The 22,366-nt window shown below is 44.5% G+C and overlaps 1 protein-coding gene and 1 pseudogene across 3 annotated transcripts in view; both read left to right on the top strand.

Annotated features, from left to right (window-relative positions):
- The window catches only part of LOC146201456 (GATOR2 complex protein MIOS-like), a 279,626-nt gene that overhangs the window by 241,125 nt on the left and 16,135 nt on the right, over positions 1 to 22,366 (top strand). For all 3 annotated transcript variants that reach the window (XM_084595860.1, XM_084595859.1, XM_084595858.1), the window contains 3 exons: positions 14,051 to 14,243; positions 15,019 to 15,118; positions 21,168 to 21,273. In XM_084595860.1, the coding sequence (XP_084451986.1) occupies positions 14,051 to 14,243; positions 15,019 to 15,118; positions 21,168 to 21,273 (399 nt within the window). The remainder of the gene's footprint in view (positions 1 to 14,050; positions 14,244 to 15,018; positions 15,119 to 21,167; positions 21,274 to 22,366) is intronic.
- LOC146201457 (uncharacterized) lies at positions 8,357 to 9,614 on the top strand (annotated as a pseudogene).

The raw sequence follows: 22,366 nt of genomic DNA, 5'->3' as shown, positions 1-22,366 counted from the left end.
CTGGCTAGGGAAGAAGAATCAAAGAAAGCAGGATCGGATTCAAGATAACGAGAGAAATTGTTTAAAGGGAGACAACGCAGTGGACTACATTACATCAGTTATAGCCGAGTCATTTAAGAGCGACGATAGGGTAATCTCCGCAAATCAGGAAGCAACACAAGGTAGCAGAATACAAAGCACCTTAGAACTGACCAATCTAAACTGGAAAAGGGCAGAAAAAAATATTCCTAAAGACACATCTACAGGAATAGATGGAATTCCGATCAAGCTGATTAATGAACTCGGTCCAAAAAGTAAGGAAACGTTGTTAAAAGCTCTGGAAACAGTCATAACGAATAAGCAAATTCCGGACAGCTGGCGGCAGAGTAAAATATGTATTTGATTTATAAAGGAAAAGGAGACAGGATGCACATAAAATCCTACAGGCCGATTACCATAACATCTGTTATGTACAGGTTAGCCATGCAGGCGCTGAAATTTAAGGTGCAAGCATGGGTAGAAAGTAACAAGATACTCGGAGAACTTCAGAACGGCTTTAGAAATGGTAGGCGCTTAAATGATAGCCTGTTCATGCTTACCCAATGCATCGAAATATCTAGAGTGGAAAATAGACCTTTGTATTTGGCCTTCCTGGACATAAACGGGGCGTACGACAACGTAAGCAGGGAACTCCTGTGGAACATATTAAAAGAAGAAGGTATCGGTTATGAGATAATAGAGTTCCTACAGGATATATACCGGGATAACAAAGTAGAAATTACGTGGGAAGGGATAAGAAGTACGGAGGATGTCAAAGTATGCAAAGGATTAAGACAAGGCTGTCCTCTATCACTGGTGCTGTTCATGCATTATATGATAAACCTGGAACGAAGGATACAAGACAGTAACCTAGGTTTTAACCTGTCATATAGATTAGGTGGAAAACAGCGCCTCCCCGGTTTGATGTATGCAGACGATATTGTGCTGCTAGCTGAGAGTCTGGAAGAATTGCAAACTCTAGTTAAGTATTGCGGAGAGGAAGGGGACGCTCTAAGCTTCAGTTTCAGCGCAGTTAAGTCGGGTCTGATGATTTTCAACGGCTCAACTGATCAGGGTCTTAAAATACAAGGCCATGAAATACCTAGAGTAGCTGAATATAAATATTTGGGGGTATGGGTAAACGAAGGATTGGCATACATTGGAAAGCATGAGCACTTATGGCCAAAGGGCGAAGGAATGCCGGGATAATGAAGCATAAGGCATTGTGGGGATACAATAGGTATGAGGTTTTGAGGGGTATTTGGAAAGGAATTATGGTGCCCGGACTTACTTTCGGAAATGCGGTTTTGTGCCTAAAATCAGAGGTACACTCGACATTAGAAACAAATCAGAGATCCGTTGGACGATTAGCACTAGGTGCCCACGGCAAAACTACAAATGAGGCAGTACAGGGAGATATGGGCTGGGCATCTTTCGAAGTATGGGAAGCTCAGAGTAAAATATTATATGAGGAACGCCTGAGGAAATTGGACAGTAACAGATGGGCAGCTAAAGTATTTAAATACCTGTACCTAAAAAGCGTTGACTCACAATGGAGGAAAAGAACTAGGAAACTAACTAGTAAGTATGCTTGTAACAAGGACGGAGAAATAAAGAGCATTAAGAAACAGGTGAAAAACACAGAAGGTAAAAATTGGATAAATTCTATGGAAAAGAAACAGAGTGTGGAATTATACCGAAAGTGGAAAATGCAGATCAGGAAGGAAGATTTCTTTGATAACTCAAAAGGCAGTGCCCTACTTTTTGAAGCTAGATCAGGGTGCCTTAGAACACGCAGCTACAAAAAGAAATTTAACAATGGAGATGACGCATGTGCTGTATGTGGAAACTCCAGTGAAACAATTGACCATATTATACTCGAATGTAATAGTATCCATCCGGAAGTTGGTGCAGGCGCAATCACTGTTCCTGAAGCTCTGGGCTTTAGAGATAACAGTGGCTGGGTGAATAAACCGGCGGTGGAAACTAGGAAAAAACGACTGGAAGATTGGTGGCTTAAAAGCAGAGAAGTGACATAATGTTAGTAATGTAGGAACAAAATTTAATAAATAGAATGATGGTTTAGTTAACCAATCTAAATCAATAATTAAGATATAGGGAGAAAAATGAGCATGATAGCTACTGCTACCACACCGTTTCAAAGGGGACGCTCCTATATTCCATCCATCCATCCAGCGCGTGAGAAGATTGGGACTGGACGTTCTTCCTTTCTGTTTTTTTGGCATGTGATTTTGTTCAAATAATAAGCATATCATTTTGTGGTCAGATATGCCATCAACCTTTATTTTTGGGTCATCGCGGAGTAGACTATTGCCGGCTAAAAAAAGATCTAATATCGATGCAGTGGCGTTTTGGCTGTGGTTAGGCTCCTTTATCCAGTGTGTTAAGCCATGCAAAATATTAGGTCCGCAAGTGGTTCAGCTGCCTTAAAGAGGGGATCAGGGAAATTGCTGTTCCAGTCGATAGAAGGAATGTTGAAATCGCCGCCTAGTGTAGCACGTTACAGGAATGACTTTTGACGTTAAGTTCATCGAAGAACCTGTTATCACTGTTTAGGTGCCAGTAGAATCCACTTACGATGATGTTACACTCATTTAGATGTACTTTGACTATGACGCATTCGACTGTAGGTGTGTCAGGTAGTCTTATTACGTTCAAATTTTCTTAAAATATAATAGCTACCCTCTTGCCACCTCTAGAATTTGTCTTTTCTATGTGGTGTAATCTCGCTGTCGCTAATGTTACAGTTTAACCAAGTTTCCATAACGATTATTATGTGGGGTTTGTATGTTAATGCTATGCTTTCTAGGTCTTCAGATTTATTGATGATGCTCCGAGCATTAAGGGTGATGCATTGAATAGGTCTTTTATTGTGATGTTCTATTAAACTTTGGGGGCTTTGCTTGCTTGCCTCTTTGCTGACGGGAACCCTTTTGTGCTGGCGATATCCCATTCAAACAGCTCATTGTTAATTTTACAGTAAAACCTTGTTAATTCGGATCTCACAGGAGTGAAAAAAATCTCTGAATAATCCGAATATCGAATTATCGAATGAGCAACAAAAACTGCATGTGAATTTTTTTTATTGCATACCTTTACTTCGTTGAGAAGTCAGAAATGCTCGTTTGCTTTTTCGCGGAAACCTCGGCTATGAGGACCAGTTTGCGGACATGGGACAACCCTTCCAGGGCGATCATGTTGCCAGGAGCATCATAATAGAAGTCCTCTAAACCTGCGAGAACATTCGTGACTTCTGTAGCGGTACGACGCACCAAGGGCTCATCATTATCGAGCGAGCCCTCTTCTCCGGACACCTCATCTGCCACATCAAGAGCACCGCTGATTATCTCATCATCGCTTACATATTTACACGATTGTAAGTCGACCCATTTTTTTCATTCGAAAATTCGAAGTTTGGGGGTCGATTTACAATCGACCCCCAAACGGAGGGTGCAGCGGTGACGTAGCGGTAGAACATCCGCCTCGCATGCAAGAGGACCGGGGTTCAAATCCCGGTGCCGCGCAATTCTCCACTGGATTTAAAAGAAAAAAGAAAAAAAAATCCGCGTGTCGATGGAATTGCATAAACAGGTTTGGGGTGCGACCAGATGCCGGTGAACACCTCCGGCAACGCACTCCCTCACCAGAACACGAGTTGGCCACCCTGGTGCAGTAATTGGCCGCAACCTCTCATGCATGATAAGCTCCACAAAACCCCGGCCCTCAGTCACCAGCGGCTGCGGAACAACTGACCACGGCGGCGGTCAGACCTGTGACGCAGCAGGGGGTGCTAAGAAAGCCTGGCTCCGCTGGACAGGCCGCCATTGGAAACTGACCCTGGCAACGTTTAATGCTAGAACCCTAGCTAGTGAAGCTAGTTTAGCAGTGCTGTTAGAGGAATTAGAGGGCATGAAATGGGATGTCATAGGGCTTAGTGAGGTTAGGCGGCCGAATGAGGCATATACTGCACTGAACGATGGGCATGTGCTATGTTATCGAGGTTTACCAGAGAGGCGACAACTAGGAGTACGTTTCCTTGTCAATAAGTATATAGCGGGTAATATAGGTGAATTCTATAGTATTAATGAGAGCGTTGCAGGCATCGTAATTAGGCTTAATAAGCGGTATAAACTGAAGGTTGTACAGTCCTATGCACCTACATGTAGTTATTATGACCAGGCAGTTGAAAGCTTCTACGAAGATGTAGAATCGGCAATGCGAAAAGTAAAGACGCAGTATACTGTACTAATGGGCGATTTCAATGCCAAGGTAGGGAAAAAACAGGCAGGAGACAAGGCAGTAGGCGACTATGGCATTGGTTCTAGGAATAGCAGGGGGGAGTTACTAGTTGAGTTTGCAGAGCGCAATAACTTACGAATCATGAATACCTTCTTCAGCAAACGGAAGAACCGGAAATAGACATGGAAAAGTCCGAACGGGGAGACTAAAAATGAAATCGACTTCATAATGTGTTCAACCCCCGCCATTATGCAAGATGTAGAGATAATCGGGAAAGTGCAATGCAGTGACCACAGGATGGTGAGGTCCCGAATTAGCCTAAATCTGAAGAAGGAACGCAACAGATTGGTAAGAAAGAAATCCATCAACGAATTAGCGGTGATGGGGAGGGCAGAAGAGTTCAGGATCTCGCTACAGAATAGGTATTCAGCTCTAACCGAGGATGGCGACATTACCCTAGAGGCAAGGAACAATAATTTCAGAGATATCATTACTGAGTGCGCGGTAGAAGTAGGCGGTAGGACAGTTAGGGAGGATACCAGTAAGCTGTCTAAGGAGACGAAAGATTTGATTAAGAAACGCCAGAGAATGAAAGCTTCCAATCCAACAGACCGGACCGAATTGGCCGAGATATCAAAGCTAATCAATAAGCGCAAGGTGGCCGATATAAGGAAATATAACATGGAGAAAATTGAGCATGCTGTAAAGAATGGAAGAAGCCTTAAAGCGGTAAAGAAGAAATTGGGCATAGGCAAAAACCAGATGTATGCAATAAGGGACAAGGCGGGCAACGTCATCATGAATATGGAGAAGATAGTCAAAGTAGCCGAGGAGTTCTATGCAGATCTCTACAGTAGCCAAAGTAGTCAGGACCGTAACGAGATTAGCGGCAGGGAAAAACAGTCAGACGTTCCACCAGTGACGAAGGACGAGGTCAAGAAAGCATTAGAAACTATGAAAAGGGGGAAATCAGCTGGAGAGGATCAGATAACTACGGATTTGCTGAAGGACGGGGGGGATATCGTGTTAGAAAAACTGGCCACCTTGTATACGCAGTGCCTGGTGTCATCGACGGTACCATGGAAGAATGCAAACATTATCCTCATTCATAAGAAAGGGGACTCTAAGGACCTTAAAAATTACAGACCAATCAGCTTACTGTCTGTTACGTATAAGGTATTTACTAAGGTAATCGCTTATAGAATCAGGACAACCTTAGACTTCAATCAAGCAAAGGATCAATCAGGGTTTCGGAAACGGTACTCTACTATCGATCATATCCATACCATCAATCAGGTGATAGAAAAATGCTCGGAATATAACCAGCCCTTATACATAGCATTCATTGATTACGAAAAAGCATTTGACTCAGTTGAAACCTCGGCGGTGATGCAGGCATTGCGAAATCAGGGGGTAGACGAGCCGTACGTGAAAGTGCTGGAAGATATATATAGTGGCTGCACAGCAACCATAGTTCTGCATAAAGAAAGTAACAAAATTCCCATAATGAAAGGTGTTAGGCAAGGAGACACAATCTCCCCAGTACTATTCACAGCTTGCTTAGAGGAAGTATTCAGAGACTTGGAATGGGAGCAGTTAGGGATAAGGGTAGATGGAGAATACCTCAGTAATCTGCGATTTGCTGATGACATTGCCTTGCTAAGCAACTCAGGAGATGAACTACAAATAATGATTGATGACCTAGACAGGAAAAGTAGAAAGGTAGGCTTGAAAATCAATATGCAGAAGACTAAGGTAATGTTCAACAGCCTCGGGAAGGAACAGCAATTTACATTAGGTAGGGAAGTACTGGAAGTAGTAGGCGAATATGTCTACTTAGGACAGGTAGTAACCGCAGATCCGGACCATGAAAAGAAATAAGAAGAATAAGATTGGGATGGAGCGCATTTGGCAAGCACTCGCAGATTATGTCTAGCAGCTTACCGGTATCGCTAAAGAGGAAAGTATATAACAATTGCATCCTACCTGTACTCACCTATGGCGCTGAAACGTGGAGGCTAACCAAGAGAGTTCTACTTAAGTTGAGGACAACCCAGAGGGCTATGGAACGAAAAATGGTAGGGGTAACATTAAGAGATAGGAAGCGTGCAGAGTGGGTCAGAGAAATAACTCAAGTTACCGACATTCTAGTGGAAATTAAGAAGAAGAAATGGACATGGGCAGGATATGTAGTGCGAAGAGAGGATAACCGATGGTCGCTTAGGGTAACAAACTGGATTCCAAGGGAAGGAAAGCGTAGCAGGGGGCGGCAGAAAGTTAGGTGGGCGGATGAGATTAAGAAGTTCGCAGGGGTCAAGTGGATGCAGCTAGCACAGAACCGGGTTAAGTGGAGAAATATGGGAGAGGCCTTCGCCCTGCAGTGGGTATAGTCAGGCTGATGATGATGATGATTACAATCAAAACCAAAGCATGGCACTGATAACAAGAGTAAGGCAATAACCATATCAGGGAAGCTACGGCTAATTTGTTTGTTCTACGGCTTCAAGTGCAAGATTCAGTTATTGCGCGTGCTTCTCGGGAAGAATTTTTACTGCAGAGAACAAACTGCAACTGCGGGAGTGCCGATACTTGCGGGAGTGCCGATACTGGAAGAGCCGCTGTTCCAGTCGCGGCGACGCGCCCTTTCGGCACGTCAGTCCATCGCCTCCTTTAGAAAGATGCCTGCGGCATCGCTCGCTTACCCATTGGAGTCGCTGTGCCTTCAGTTGCAGGCGTCGATGAGAGATGGCGCCAGATAGCCCCCTATCTCCGCAAAGGGGGTTAGGGTGGTGTGGTGTCGAAGCGGCAGCAGCTGTCCAGAAAGCACATGCGCAAATGCGTGTTGCAGGCGGGCGCCGTAAGGATCGCGAGCTACCACCTCAGGTGGAAAGGTTAAGGCAGCGGGTTTTCGCCGCATACAGCAGGCATCTTTCTAGAGGAGGCATTGGTCAGTCGCGTCGGGTCGGGTCACATGACACGGCGGCACTTCCAGGGAGTGCCGATAGTTGACGGAAGAGCCAACACCGATCCTTTGTTGAGTTCGGGCTCGTTGCTCGTTCGCACTTTTGACTTTACGACCGGCTACATGCTTCGTCCCGAGCTCTCCGCTCCAAGAAGCATTCGGCGCTTGTTTCATGCAACTATGGAGGAAGAAAAAAACTTGTTTCTTTCCTCCAAGCGTGTAAGGTTCAAGGAGGCGGCTGTCATTTATGCCGAAGCAACAACTGCGCTGTGGGCCACAAGTTCGAAGCTTCTAAACGGGTCATGCGGGAGTGGTGGTGGTAGCGGGGGCAGCGAGACAAAATTGTGAACTTTGATGCAAAGCGAAGAGGCTTCCAAGATATACAGACGAATGCTATCCAGGCCAAGCTTGCCACGTATATCGCCGAAATACACGATTCAAAGTGGAGACGAGTTGTACAGCCAGGCAATAAGTTTTCGTTGTTGAGAGCATCCACCGCGGTGTGTGTGTTTTTTTTTTGTTTTGTTTTTTTCGGGACATGCGATTAGGGGGTTGACTTACAATCGTGTAAATACGGTAACTGGCCAACGACAACACCGTCATCGATGGAACTGTAGTCAGCAAGATTCGCTTCGGTGGGGAGCAGGCTGACGACTCAGGCCAAGCTTGTGGTAGACTGCAAAAATCTAGTGTCTAGCGTGTGTGCCCACACATGAGCCAGAATATGAATGGCACTCAGAAGCGTGATGACGCACGCCTGCTTCTGGCAGCCCTGCCGTGATGATGTCACCTCAAGTGCCTTTGTTTGCGCAGGTTTGCGCATCGCTCCTGATCCCAGTCTCTGACACACCGACAGTTATAAAGGCCGTCGGACAGCAGCAATCTTATTCCCCAGCTGCGATCAACGAAACGCTGTGGCGGCTGCCTGGATTTATCGCCGACGCCTCTCGCTGTGCACCAAGTATGGCCGATCATCGCCTCGTAGAAAACGTCCTCTGCGCACCTTCGATGAGCACAGTGACGTCACACCACCGACATACGTCACAGAGCCTGCCGGCTATAAATCTGCTGCCCCGACCAACGTTCGCCAGTGGACACAGCAGCCCTGCTGTGATGATGTCACCTCAAGTGCCTTTGTTCGTGCAGGTTTGCGCATCGCTCCTGATCCCAGTCTCCGACACACCGACAATTATAAAGGCCGTCGTACAGCAGCAATCTTATTCCCCAGCTGCGATCAACAAAACGCTGTGGCGGCTTCCTAGATTTATCGTCGATGCCTCTCGCCATGCACCAAGCGTGGCCGATCATCGCCTTGTGGAAAACGTCCTCTGCGCACCTTCAGTGAGCACAGTGACATCACACCACCGACATACGTCACGGAGCCTGCCGGCTATAAGTCTGCTGCCCCGACCAACGTTCACCAGTTGACACGGCAGCCCTGCCGTGATGATGTCACCTTAAGTGCCTTTGTTTGTGCAGGTTAGTGCAAAAAGATACGGTTTTTGTAGCGACCACTTTTGTCTAGTGTCAACGACATCTTTCATTGGTATTCATGCTGCTGAAGCTTTCAGGGGGTGTAGAGGAAAACCCTGGGCCTGTTTCAGAAGCTATCCTAAATGAAATCCTTAAAACTCAAAAAGAAATATTGGCTACAGTTACTGTAATTCAAGAAAAACAAACATCGTCTGAGGCAGGTATAGTGAAAATGCAAACAAGACTCGATTTCATCGAAGCTCATGGTCCTAGAGGAATCCCAAATAAGGCTATCTAATACTGAAACTACTATGAGTGATTGCCAGGCAGAAATCGCTGCACTAGCTAAACAACTTGATGGCTTGGAAAATCAGTCCCAGCGGAACAACCTGATTGTAAGAGGTGTACTGGAAGCAGAAAATGAAAACGAACAAACATTGCTGAGAAAAGTAAATGATAAAGTTCTTGAGGCAAAACTCGGATGGAAGCTAAGTACCATTGAAAGAATACACAGTCTTGGTAATCTGTCTCCGGGAAAGCATCACCCAGTTATCCTTAGGATTTGTGATTTTAGGGAAATAACTAAGATTATGAATAATTGCTACAAGCCTAAAGGAGGGCAAATAAGCATTTCAGAGGACTATTCTAGAAGTGTGTATGATATATGGAAGAACCTCTGGAATTGCACTGTAAACGAAAGGAAAAACGGGGCCAAGGTTAGGATGGTATTCGATAAGATGAAGGTGAACAAAATCCTTTACGTCTGGGACGAAACTAGGAAACAAAGGTACAATTGTCATACCTCTTCTGGGAGTAGCGATTGACGCAGGAACACAGGATCGAAACCGTTCAAAGTCATAAATGTTAATGCCAGAAGCATATTAAATAAAATTGTCGAATTAGAAAGCATAATCATAGAATATGAACCAGACATAGTAGTATACTCGACATTGAACTTACTCCTCTTAATTATAAAATAGTAAGAAAGGACCGAGAAGACAGAGGTGATGGAGTTGCATTAATTATCAAGGACAACATAGCCTCTTCTGTACTTCCAGGTGTAAATGGCGTAGAAGTGCTATGGGTCAAAATAAAACTAGATAAACGAACAGTCTTCATCGGGGATGTTTACAGGGCCCCAAATGCTCCGGTAGACGTTTTGGTAAATCTACGAACATTTATAAACTCCTACCTGCCTCACGATAGTAGGACGTTATTACTGGGAGATTTCAACCTACCCGGCATTGACTGGTGTTCGAAATTACCTGGAACACGAGAAGTGCTTAGTTGTGAGCAGTTACTTGATCTGGCTTTTTGTCATAATTCAGTTCAAGTTATATCTGATTACACAAGGATATGTCCTACAACATCATCTATACTGTATTTGATTTTTGTTTCTGAACATATACAAACTTCTCTCTGTGAATGTGAAATCTTGGATGGCTTGTCCGAGCATAGGATGGTTTTGTTATCCTTAAAGGCATCACCAGATTCCACAGGTACTTTGTCCAAAAAACATTTCTTTAATTTTCATGACACTGATGATGCTGCTGTGATTGACTGCCTCGATTATTCTTTTGAAGATTTTGTGCAGCTGTATGACTCTGGTGCTAGTACTGACCAATTATGGGAATTCTTTTCGGAAATAGCAGAGCAGTGCCTTAATCAATTTGTTCCTAAGAAATTTAAGAGTGCCAATAAAACGAGCCCCTAGATAACGAGAGACATTCTTCATCTCAAGCGAAGAATTAAACGTAAACATAAGGCTTTTTCACACAACCCAAACCCCGAACATAAACTATGTATTCGCCGCATGAGCCAGGATTTAAAGAGACTTCCTAAGGAATCAAAAGACAGATTCTATAATGTGACGCTCACAAAATTTCTTTGCGAGTCACCTGGTAAATTTTGGCGCTATATAAATCTGTCAAAGGTTCTGCACCATGCTGAGACCGAGGAGAATGCCCATAAACGCGCCGAAGATTTTAATTTATGTTTTTTATATGTTTACATACGTGATAATGGTGTACTGCCTCCTTTTAATGATGAAACTGAAAGGCCTCCTATTACTGACATACAAATTGATGAGCAAGGTGTTCTAAATCTGCTATTACATATTGACATCAAGAAAAGTCAAGATCCAGATCGTATTCCTAACGAGTTTTTATATAGGTACGCTGAATGGGTATCTAAACACTTGACCAAAATATTTCAGTTTTCTTTTACTAGCGGTTGCTTCCCAATTGACTGGAAGTGAGCAAAAGTTATATCAGTCCATAAAAGCGGAAATAGTTCTCTTAGCAATCATCGCCCGATCTCGCTCACTAGTACAATTTCAAAGTTGCTTGAACGGATGAAAGGGTTTTAATACAGGTGAACTTCATATGAAGGACGGACACGCACGGCTCAGAAAAACCCGGATCAGTCTGCCTCGCTTCTTCTTCTGCTTCTGCTGCTTCTCAGTGCGCAATTCCCCCCGGGCAAACGATTCTCGTCCTCAAGAAAATTAGGCAGATCGAAGATGGCAGCGCTTCAGGCGAGCCACGTGAACAACTTTAGTCTTGCGGGATCGGCGGTTATCCATCGTCACTTTGGCGATAACGTAATTCACGTCATTCAGTTGGTCCAACACGACAAAGGGGCCATCGTACTTGCAAAGAAACTTCTCATATAATCCTCACTTGCGAATAGGCGTCCAAAGCCAGGGGAGCAAGCAACTGCACAATGCAGATCGTAGTGTTCCTTCGAGGGGGTTTGAGAAGCCAGTGTGCGTAAGCGGGCTATACGACGGGCTTCTTCGGCACGGCATAGTATCTGGGAAACAGACGCATCGTCGTTGGGGGAAAATGGGAGGATGGAGAATAGCCGGTAACTTCATGATTTGCAGTGTTATAAGCGTATGTCACATCACACTGCATCCCAGTTGCGATGGTCAGACGAGACGTACATGGACAGCATGGTTGTCAAGGTGCGATTGGTGCGCTCGATGAGACCGTTGGTCTGCGGATGATACGGTGTCGAGTGTCGGTAGTGTGAACCACAAAGACGGAGCATTTCTTCCACGACATCAGCAGTGATAGAGTCGGAACGATGAGCTAGTTGGTCACACATCTCTTGGAAGAAGGCAGCGGAGCAGGTAACACCAACACAAAGCACAAGAGGCACACACAAGCACACAAGGACAACGCTGCACTGACAACTATATTAACTGGAAACCGCACATCTTCTTCCTTCACTTTACGTCTGCAGCCAACTTCTTTCTTGTCGTTAACATCCAGCTGGTTTGCGCAAAAATTCTACTTCCTTCTTCAACAAAACCACCGATGGCATGCTGACACATTGGTCTCCCAAGTCACTGATTGCATATGCTTCATAAATCTCTCTGGCTAACTTGTCCTTCATCCTTTTCATAACCTTAACATTGTGAAGGTCAGCCGGACATTTTTGGTCTCTACAAACAACGCAGTCTTTGCAGTGCACAGCCAGATTTGTGCCAGACTTGTCCGATATTGCTTTAGCGTGCTCTCTAATCTAAGTGTATTCAGGGGGTTGTTTATGAGATTCCCTTGCATTGTGGAAAGAAATATATTGAACAAGCAGGAAGATGCCTCAATGAAAGGGTTAGAGAGTACACTAAAGCAAACGGAGGTGATCTCTGAAGCCATAAGAAATCGTTTGCATCTCACAATCGCCGACAGCGCCGCTTCGGCAGCGGCACGATCGAATGTTGTTTTTTGCCTTTTTGGACGGAGAAAGGAAACAATTTGCTCTTTTGGTTTTTGCGCCATTCGCGTTTTTTGGTTTTAGTGTTAGCAGTGGCATGGCCGGGCCGTCGTAGCGTTCGGCGGTGGCTGTGTCGGTCGTTGTGTCGAGTGTGGTGCGCGGGTGTGCGTAGTGCTGTGATGGCGGTGAACGTGAAAAAAAGAGCAGAACTGACGTTAAAGACCAAGCTCAAGATAAAGGCAGTTTACAAGAGGAGACTGATTGACACTCTTCTCGTGAAGCTTCTTATGAAGCAGGACTTGAAGATCGACTTGCTCTTTGCTTGAGCGGCATAGGACAGCGTGAAAGGCGAAACGATTGCCAACTGCTTTCGGCACGCAGCTTTTGTTCCAGCAGAGGCCCGCGCATCAAGTGACGATGGGGACGAAGCAAAAGCAGAGCTCCGCGAGGTCGATGAGGTGACATGCCTGCAACAATGACTGTAGAGGACTTTGTAGGCGGCGACGACATCGCGGCGACCACGGCTGTACTGACGGACGCCGAAATCGCTGTGGAAGTTTCTGAACATCCCGCAGACGAAGCTCAGGCTGACCGTGCAAACGATGAGAACATTTCAACTTCACAAGAAGTGCTTGCTGCATTGGATGTACTGCGCCGCCACTACAGTGCTATTGAGAGCAGTGGGTTTGCCCTTGTTGAGCGTTTGCAAACTGTAGAACAGGACGTGATACGGAACGCGATCAACACAAAAAAGCAGGCTGCGATAACGCTGTTCTTTGCGCGTAATTAAACGGACGTGACCCAAGAAGGCAGCCTCCGAGTTGCTGTGCCTTCTCTGATTGAATTTTGCTGCTCTTGCATGGATTTTCAATGAAATTTTATATTACGAATTATGGATAGAGCGAACTATTTTCCGATTTTTTAACTGTTCATTATAACGAGGTTTCACTATGAGATCTAGTCTTTCTCTCCCTTTGCTATTACTTCATCGAAGAGTTTCTTGTATCACATTGCTCCACAAGGATATCATCCTCTACTGCACGATCGCCTTATAAATTCCATCATAGTGACGACCCCAACAAAGCCAGTTTCATTCATGTAACACCAAAATTTTTTCTCGTTCTTACCACATAGCTCATGTGACTGGAATTGCCTTTCTGCATATATTCCCGGCATTAGCAATTACAAGGTGTTTCGTGAAGCTATAACTAGGATTGTATACTCTGGTGTTATTTAAATTTGTGGCTGTGATGTATTTTTACAATTTTGTCTGGATCTGGATAAAGTAGTGAAGGAATTTTGGAAATGTCCGGAATGATACAGAAATAGTTGTGCTTGCCTATGACCATTCCAGACTAATCTTGGCACATATCGCACTACAAAGAAAGTGATAAAAGCACCGTGATACCGAGCATGAACAAATAGAGGGTGCAAAATTAGTCTGTGCTCTACAATCGCAGTGATGAGGCTGCAGGCTGGTAAAAACTACTGCAATTAATAAAGATTTCAAAAATTGACGCAATAGTCCAATATAACCGGGTGCTATTATAGCCTGCTTCTTCCACTGTATGTCGCTAAGTAGTGCGGCAGCTGTTTCTTTCTTGTTGTTGGCAGGTGTCAGTTTGACTGTCAGTGGGTGCGGCAGCACGCAGCCAGCATGCCCGCCCAGCAGGTGCTGGTGAGCTGCAATTTCTGCAGCCTGGCTGCCTCGCCTTACCTGCAGCTGCTGCAGCAGGGACGTCAGCCAGGGGCCCTCAAGGGGGCACCTGCCCACCTCGCCACGGCCACCTCACAGAACAAGACCAAGGTTGTCCATTTTCCAAATATGGTGTTGGGTTAGTGTGGCTCGAGATGGGAACCCTCCTTGTGGGCTCTTTCACATGTAACGAGCAGTAAAGCAAGGGACAGCCCTATAGGATGCCGGCCCTAGGTTCAGTGGAGTAATCAATGGCACTGCAAAGGGTGAGAGGCAAAGCGTCCGCCACATTTTTGTAGTGTTCTTGTGACTTGAATGAGAGGAAGGTGTACAACAAAAGCAATTAGTTTTTATGACATTTACTGCACCAGAGCTTCTCCATGCAATGGTATAAAATTTGCATCACACAGATCAAGTGGCCGTGCTGTCACTGAATCTCACCTGAGTGGTAACCCAATCGTGTTTTTAGTGGCCAGACTAAGGATCATCATGCATGTTGACTACTCTGCTATTGTTATTTTTTCTTGTCAAGCAGCCCAAATAAGGAGCACATTGCTGCAATGCATGTGCATATGTTTGAAGATGACTGGCCTTGCAGCGTGGCATTTATTGGCAATCGCAAGTAACTGCCTCAGCACTAGTGCATGGCTGCAACTGGTGGAGCTTCCTCATCGTTTCAAAAAGCCAACGAAAAATAGATGACCACAAGTGCAATGGATGATACTGCTCAAATTGAGAGTAATATTAGGGATGGCTCTGTGGGTGCACACTGACAACAAACATGTATTGGCTGGTGTTAAGAAATTGCAATACAATGTCACAGGCCTTTGTACATTCAAGAACCTGTGCTTGCCTCAAGTGGCAGTCGGACTGCTTTGCACTGCAGGTAACGTGCTGTCCGCACTGCAGAAAGCCACTGCCCCGGTGTGCTCTGTGCCTGACTAACATGGGCACCCCTGCCGGGAGTGTGTGGAGGAACAGCAGTGGTGAGCATCACTCTGACGTCCTTTTGCAGAGAATAATTTCTAGGCAAAGGCCTCTCCAAACTCCTTCAATTAAGTGCTAGCTGCATCCAAGGCAATGATATCAGCAAATGAGCTATTCTCCATCAAACCTTATCCCTAACTGCTCCCACTCCAAGTCTATAAATACTTCCTCTGAGCAAGCTGTGAATAGCACTGGGGATATTCTGTCTCCTTGCCTTTCTGTATGAGGATTTTATTACGTTCTTTATGCAGAACTATGGTTGCTGTGCAGCCACTATTGGCCTCGAGATCGAGCAGAGTTGCCACCTTGCAGCGCAGCGGCGAACCTTACTCAGTGTGGATGCGTGTTCGTGTCATGTGCCAGCTCGTAAAAGAAATGTGAACAGGCTATCATATCTCATGCTCCATTAAAAAAATATATACTTGTCCATATCGAGCATGTCGTGCTGGATAAGGACATCATCAGTCAGTCTTCGGCCCTTGAAATTCTTTGGCGCATGGCATCTCAAACGAAGCAGTGCTGTTGTCAGGCTCCATGTCCCAGCAAAACAGGTCGCTTCCATCAATACAGCTAAATGCAAACGCTCGGAAATCACATATTCCCGTTTCTGTCTGGAATACCACAGCTACTGAAGCATGCGACCGCAGACTGCTGCGTAGCAGAATACTTTTTGAACAGGCAACTCTGTGGCTGTTTACAGGCGTGGTTTATTCCGTTCCCCTCTCATGCGGATTAAAGTATGTCTGCCAAACGAGTCGGTGCATAAACAAAAGGCTAAATGAGGATGCCAACAATTGCAAATTCATTGTGCATCCAGAAAAGCTGGCTACGCATTCTCAGCACTGCAAATGTCAGCCTCAATTTGAAAAAAAAACGCTGTTATTTCGCATTCTAATAATAAAACTGAAAGAGAAATCACAGAAGCGTTCGAAATAAAATCCGTCGGAGCCGATATGTGTATCAGCAACGTATCGCTGTCGTTGTCTGCGAAAGAAGTTGATCTGCTTAGATTATCGCGATGAGTGTGTCTAGCTATATGCCTTTGTTTCCTGTGATGATTGCTTTCCTGATGTTTCCTCATGGCTTATGTTTGTTTGATGATGATCACGTTTTTGTGTATAAAATTACTTCCATTTCTTCCATTAAAACCAGTTGTTAGTTTGTGCTCCGTGGTGTTTGTCTTTTCTGTCGTTCTATGTGTTAGCGCGGTGGGTGAAACCAAAACGAACGCGTTGTTTACCTTCTTGCATATCATCCCCAGCTGGTTAGGTGCCGAAAGTTTTCGGTTCGTTGGTTTTTGGGCGTCTGAGCATATTACAGATGATTTGTGTACGATTTCTCCCGGATAGCCGAACCACTGACTCGTCGAACAAAGAACGAACAGCCTTTCATCTGGGCCGACGAGCAGCAAAGGGCCTTTGAAGAGATTCGCAAGTGCCTCCAAACAATGCCCATAATTGGGCACTTCGACGAGGAGGCGGACACAAAATTGCATACCGACGCCAGTAATGTTGACAATACCTCGTTTAGTGGCAAGATGTTGAGCGGGGGATTGCTTACGCCAGCCACACCCTGTCTCATTCCGAAGCAAATTATTCTACTACTGAAAAGGAGTGCCTTGCAGTTGTGTCGGCGGTAACAAAATTTCGGCCGTATTTGTATGGTCGACCGTTTTAGAGTGGTCAGCGGCCACCACTCTCACATCCAAGGAATGACACGACAATGTCAGCTGTTCAGTGCAGGTGCCCGACTGACTAGGCCGGCCGCAGTATATTTATTAATAGCCATTAAAAAAGCATCCCCTGCCGGTTTGGCAGGTTGTCATAATACGGCATCCCTCCCCTCCTTATGAAAAAAAAGGGACATGCACAAATAAGCTCATGAATAGAATGAAACACAAGCCAATTTCTATTAGCATGATGATGCTAATGGAAATTTTAGATTATGTAATTAATCAATTATTTAGTGCGCTCATTAAAATATAAGAAATTAGAAAAAGGGGCTTCAAAGTTGTCAAAATGTTCACAACGAAAAGCCAATGTTTGATTATTTAATAAAGAAAATTAAAGTAACAAAAAAGATGGGGTGAAATGGGCTAAATTTTATAAAACAAAAAGTCAATGCTTGATATACTAATCAAGAAAATTTAGAGGGAGAAAGTGACCAATTATTTATTCGAAATACAGGAAAAACTGAAAAATTTTGAAGACACGCATTGGCACTTCCTAAACAATGTGCAAAAGGACTTTAAAAAAAAAAAAGAAAGCACTACATTACCCTTTTTGTTAATCTCAATTCTTAAGATTCGCGGATGAATAATTTGTGCTTACCTGTAATCCGATATTCAAACCCTGTAGCGATCATCAGTCCGTGCTCTCGTCGGTGATATGTGTATACATTCCATTCATTATGCGCCACAAGAGATGCTTCTCGCTGACCATAATGAAAGTGCTCCTTGCTAAAAACGACGAACACATGTTTACACGCGGGCAACTCGCATGCTGAATCGTCTGCCAGCATCCATGCAGAGTCTATGCTATCACGTCAACTCCGCGAGAGGTCACCGACCGCCGTTGGTTAAACCGCAGAAGACGGTACCTAAGCTATTGACACTGGAGACTGACCCTGGCAGTGCGAGAGAAGCAGGAGTGCACGCTAATTTGCGCTGAATGGGACAGGGATATGAGGAAAGTGCTCCTCCGCGGCAGCCGCTGGTGTGTGTGGACAGCAGCCTGCCCACCTGCAGGTATGCGCTCGCAAACGACCAGAGTCGTTCGGGCTGCTGTCGCACACAATTCCGAGAGGTCAAAAAACTGAAGGAACTGGCGGCCAAGGAAGACGCCAAAGTTGAAAGCTATGCAAACGCAGACGGGACGGGAAAGGCAGAAACCGTGAATGCGTGTTGACGCTCGGGAAAACGGGCGCAGCAACCGGAAATCTGAGAATCGAGCGTTACCCAATGACGCTTCGTGAGCGGGGCGGAGTTCCCGAGCTGTTTTCTTCGGTTTTTTTTTGGTGTCTCCGAGTGCTGAGTTGAGGGGGGAGAGGAGGAGCGCCATTTTTAATTGCCGATATGTCCAGTGTTAATGAAGCTAGCTGAAAAATTCTTGTGGTGAATTGACTTTTGAGGGAGTACCTATCTCTCGACCGATTTATTTTTACCTCATTTTAGGCATTGCATGGTCCCTTTAATCAAGCTTCCGCTCTGTAAACTAGGTTCAGGCGTGTTTGCAATTTTTTTGTTTGCTTCATCCTGCGTTACTGGCGGAATGCCCGATTTCTCTTCACTACTGCCAGTCTCATTAGTACCTTGACTTCTTTCACTGCTATATAGGTCAGTCAATAATTACTCCCTTATTGTATAGGTCAGTATAGAACTCCTCGGCTGCTTAATGACACTGCCCGCTTTGTCCCTTAATGCACTGATCTGTTTTTTGCTTATGCCTCATCTCCTCTTTACCACTTAAGGCTAGCACCAGAGCAAGCTCGATATTTTTTATGCTATGCTCCCTCTTGTCAGACACTTTGCACCTATTGATAGCTCTGCCAGTTCTATCCTGTCTGTTGGTTTAGAGGCTTTTCACACCTTGGCGTTCCTTAATCAAATGTTTCATATACTTAGACAGTTTTCCAGTATCGTACTATCCTACTGCCTACTTCTACCACACACTCGGTAATTGTATCTCTGAAATTTTCGCAGCAACCATTCGCTGCCGAAAGTGCAGCATTGCATTGTACAAAAATTGACTGAGCTGTCCAGGAAGGAGATCATGCTCCGTACAGTAGCAGTGAACCGCAGAAACTGGTTTCTCCTTAGTGTGCCTGGCTTTTTCAATCCTTTGTGGCGCTTGATCACAACACAGATTTTATTTGTATAGATGCACAGTGAAATCTTGTTAATTAGAACTAGGAGCGTGGATCCTGCTGATGCCCATGTTAGTCTATTGCCCCGGACGCTCGTTAATTCGGACGTGGATGGGCGCAATCATATTTTGCCTCATATTTTGCCAGTCAAAGTTTTATGCTCGCCCAAATAAATGAAAAAATAAAATCCAAAATGATTTTAGCTAGTTATAACAAGTTTCAGGTTTTCAACTGGTTCCTGCTGGAACTCAACTGGCATTAACTGGTTCCAGATGCCTACCAGTAGGAAGTTAGCGGGTCGCAGTTGGCGATAAGTGGAATCAAAGGGGCTCAAGCCAGCTTTCAGTTTAGAGTTAGCTCGTACCCGCTGGTAAACCAACTTTTATTCACTTGCCTATAAATGGGATGAAAAAAAGCATACGTGTTATATAAATACAAGCGACTGCGCTTAGGACTGCTTAGCAGTGGAAATGACTAAAAATTAGCTTATAGAACTTTTTCATTAATCACATCGGCATTGTCATTGTCACTATCACCATCACTATCACACAATCATTATTATTACTATCTGTATTGACACTGCCATCGCTACTGCCACATTAGGTGCCTAAGTGTTGCGCCTCAATAACGCTTTGTACTACTACTACCACTACTACTGCCATTATTTTTAGCTACATCGTCACTGTCATCGCGACTATCATCTTCGCTATCACTACTATTATAATCACCAACTAAATGTACCGTCATTATATTATCATTATCACTAATTTCCGCCTCATTGTCATCACTGGTATCATCCTTAGGCTAGATAAGAAGACTTACAGTTTCTCAAGAGCCCAGCATTGAGTAGGGGTTTGCGCGTTCATCTGTGGTTTGGAGGAATAACTCTCAGTGGAGACGACATATCCTTTTTGCTTATGGCAGTTCAGTTTTCTGATCACACTTTCTGTACACGGCACACATGAGCCAAGAAAGGCCTCAAAAGCTGAACTCCCATGAAATATTTACACTTATGTGCTTCATTGTGTAAACATGTAATGCTTCTGTAAAAAAATTAGGAGCTGTCATATGTGCACTTAAAGGCTGAGCTGAAGTGTCCATCCTATTTTTACCGACCGCAGCTTCTTGGTGGAAAAAGCTGCACATGCTATCATATAAAATGTATTCTTATTCTGTAAATAGAAAGCAGAAAAGAGCTTCCTTTGATATTAAAAGTGCAAATTATGTGCAAAATGTAAACATACTGTCTGTAAATGTCTACAATGTGTACAAAATATAAAAATATTATACTGATTTTTTGAGCGTAGCTAAACTTAAATTTTGTGCCAGTTCAGTAGCGATGTTGTTTTCTACAGGTGCCATCATTTCAAAAGATATCGCACCCTGCATTATTACTGCATTTGGAGTAATAAACATTATATGCCATATTCTAAGCGATCATATAGGACATAATATTGCAGCTTCTCTAAAAACATCGCCTTAGGCGAGCTTCAATTCGTCTTGCTAGATGAATTCACAAAACTGTTAGACGACTGGTATCGTATTTGCAGCAACAATTTGCGAACAGGCTCGAGAAATAGGTTTTTCACAAATTTTGAGGAAGGATGTTGTGTGTCCTGTAATTTTCTAGAAGAGCTCAGTCTGTCCGTACGCCCTGTGGGAAGTATAGGCTCAGGTTATGTTTATAAACAATCCACAGATTCTTCGAGTAAATGTAGTGTGTGTTCTTCTGTAGGAAATTCTAAAATGCATCGCAACATGGGGCAGGGAATGGGTGGAGGGTGGCCCTCGTAATGAATATGAACCAGGCCCTCACCACTGGTAATCTGCCCATGGCGGAGGCATTTGCGATTTTGGAGTGTGTCGACATTCCTGACAGTATTCGTAAAGTAAAGCACTTGACCATCGTTTTTACCTGGGTTCCATCTTGCATGCTGACAACCATCATACAGGTGTTCTCTAGATAAAATTATTGTGATGCAAATGGCTGTTGAGAGTTTTTTCGAGCCCATTGAATATCAACTTTTTTTCTTGAAGCCCAATTTACTGTATGAGCACCTAGCACCACTCAGGAGTACATAATTTTGGTGCATCAGTTGGGTGAGCATGCACTTTGCACGAGTAGTGTGCTGCTTCAGAGCCCTTCATGAGCATATGAATGCCCTGCATGGTCATGTGCCGCAGAGCAAGGCGAGGAAAATGACAAGCTGGCCGAGTTCTCCTCGTGGTTCACCTGGTGCCAGAGCTGCCGTCACGGGGGACACGCCGTCCATCTCATGGACTGGTTCCGGTGAGGCACCACTGAGGAAATTTATATTCTCTATTGCATGAGATGCAGAATAGAAAATAGCATCACACATTAAGGGGGGATGCAGCTTTTCCAATGCGATGTGCAATCTCTGACATCTGTCATAAGTTTGCTTATTGGTCGAGGGATATGTGATGCTGCATCATCAGTTGCACTTTGTTGTGGGCAGATTTGTCTAGACAGCTGTCAGTTTGGAATGCAGCCAGAATCAATGCCTAAGGCCTACAATTAGGCTGGCAGTACATTCAAATAAAAATAAAAAAAGAAAAAAAACTTGTGCCGACTGTAGTAGAAGCCCCCACAAAGCAGAGAGGACAATCACGGAGGTATGCTGCTCAGGCTGAGCGAACTTAAGACTTCAATGTTACTCACATTGTCAGCACGTGTTTGTCCCTTTCTTCCTCTGGCCTTGTGCCATTGCGCTGCTTCACTAGGTATTGCACAAATATAATGAATTTGTTTCCTCAGTTTCAGAACGCACCTCGTGCTATATTCGGAACCAGGGTACGCATATACCATGGTAGAAAGAATATATGGTAGCGTAACTCCCATAGAAGCCTGCGTGTCGACTTTGAGCGAGGCTTTAGTTTCCCAGCGCCCCTGCAAACTGTGAGGCAAAACAAACTCGTGATGTTGCTTGTGACGTCACAGTGACATACTTTTGGTGGGGAATTTGATTGTCTTTTTACTTATGAACGAAAAGCAAGGCCAACAACGACGGAAGTAGAACGATGCTCAGATAAGGCAGATAAATGGACACCGTAACTGTTCAGCCAACTTTACTTGACATGGATCTCTCTACTGTCAAGTTTTTTGTTAACTGAAATGTTACGGCATCTTTAACCACCTTATACTAGCATCGTTCTGCCTCCGTCGTCGTTAGCCTAGTCTTTCGTCGCGCGTCATGTAAACGCATTCTGGGGCTTATTTCTTCGGGCACGTTTGTGAACAAGGGCCTTCAAGTGAATTCGGCAAGCACATGGATAGAATCACATGGCTTGAGGGATTTCACTAAGGGCATAAATGAGTGAAGCTGTGCTGCATAGAAAGCCTGGCTTTATTAATTCACGATTAC

The sequence above is a fragment of the Amblyomma maculatum genome, chromosome 2 (assembly GCF_055883805.1).
Source record: "Amblyomma maculatum isolate TAMU_Amacu chromosome 2, ASM5588380v1, whole genome shotgun sequence".
Lineage (NCBI taxonomy): Eukaryota > Metazoa > Arthropoda > Arachnida > Ixodida > Ixodidae > Amblyomma > Amblyomma maculatum.
The sequence above is the reverse complement of the archived record's forward strand: the minus strand, read 5'-3'. Positions and strand labels throughout refer to the sequence as shown.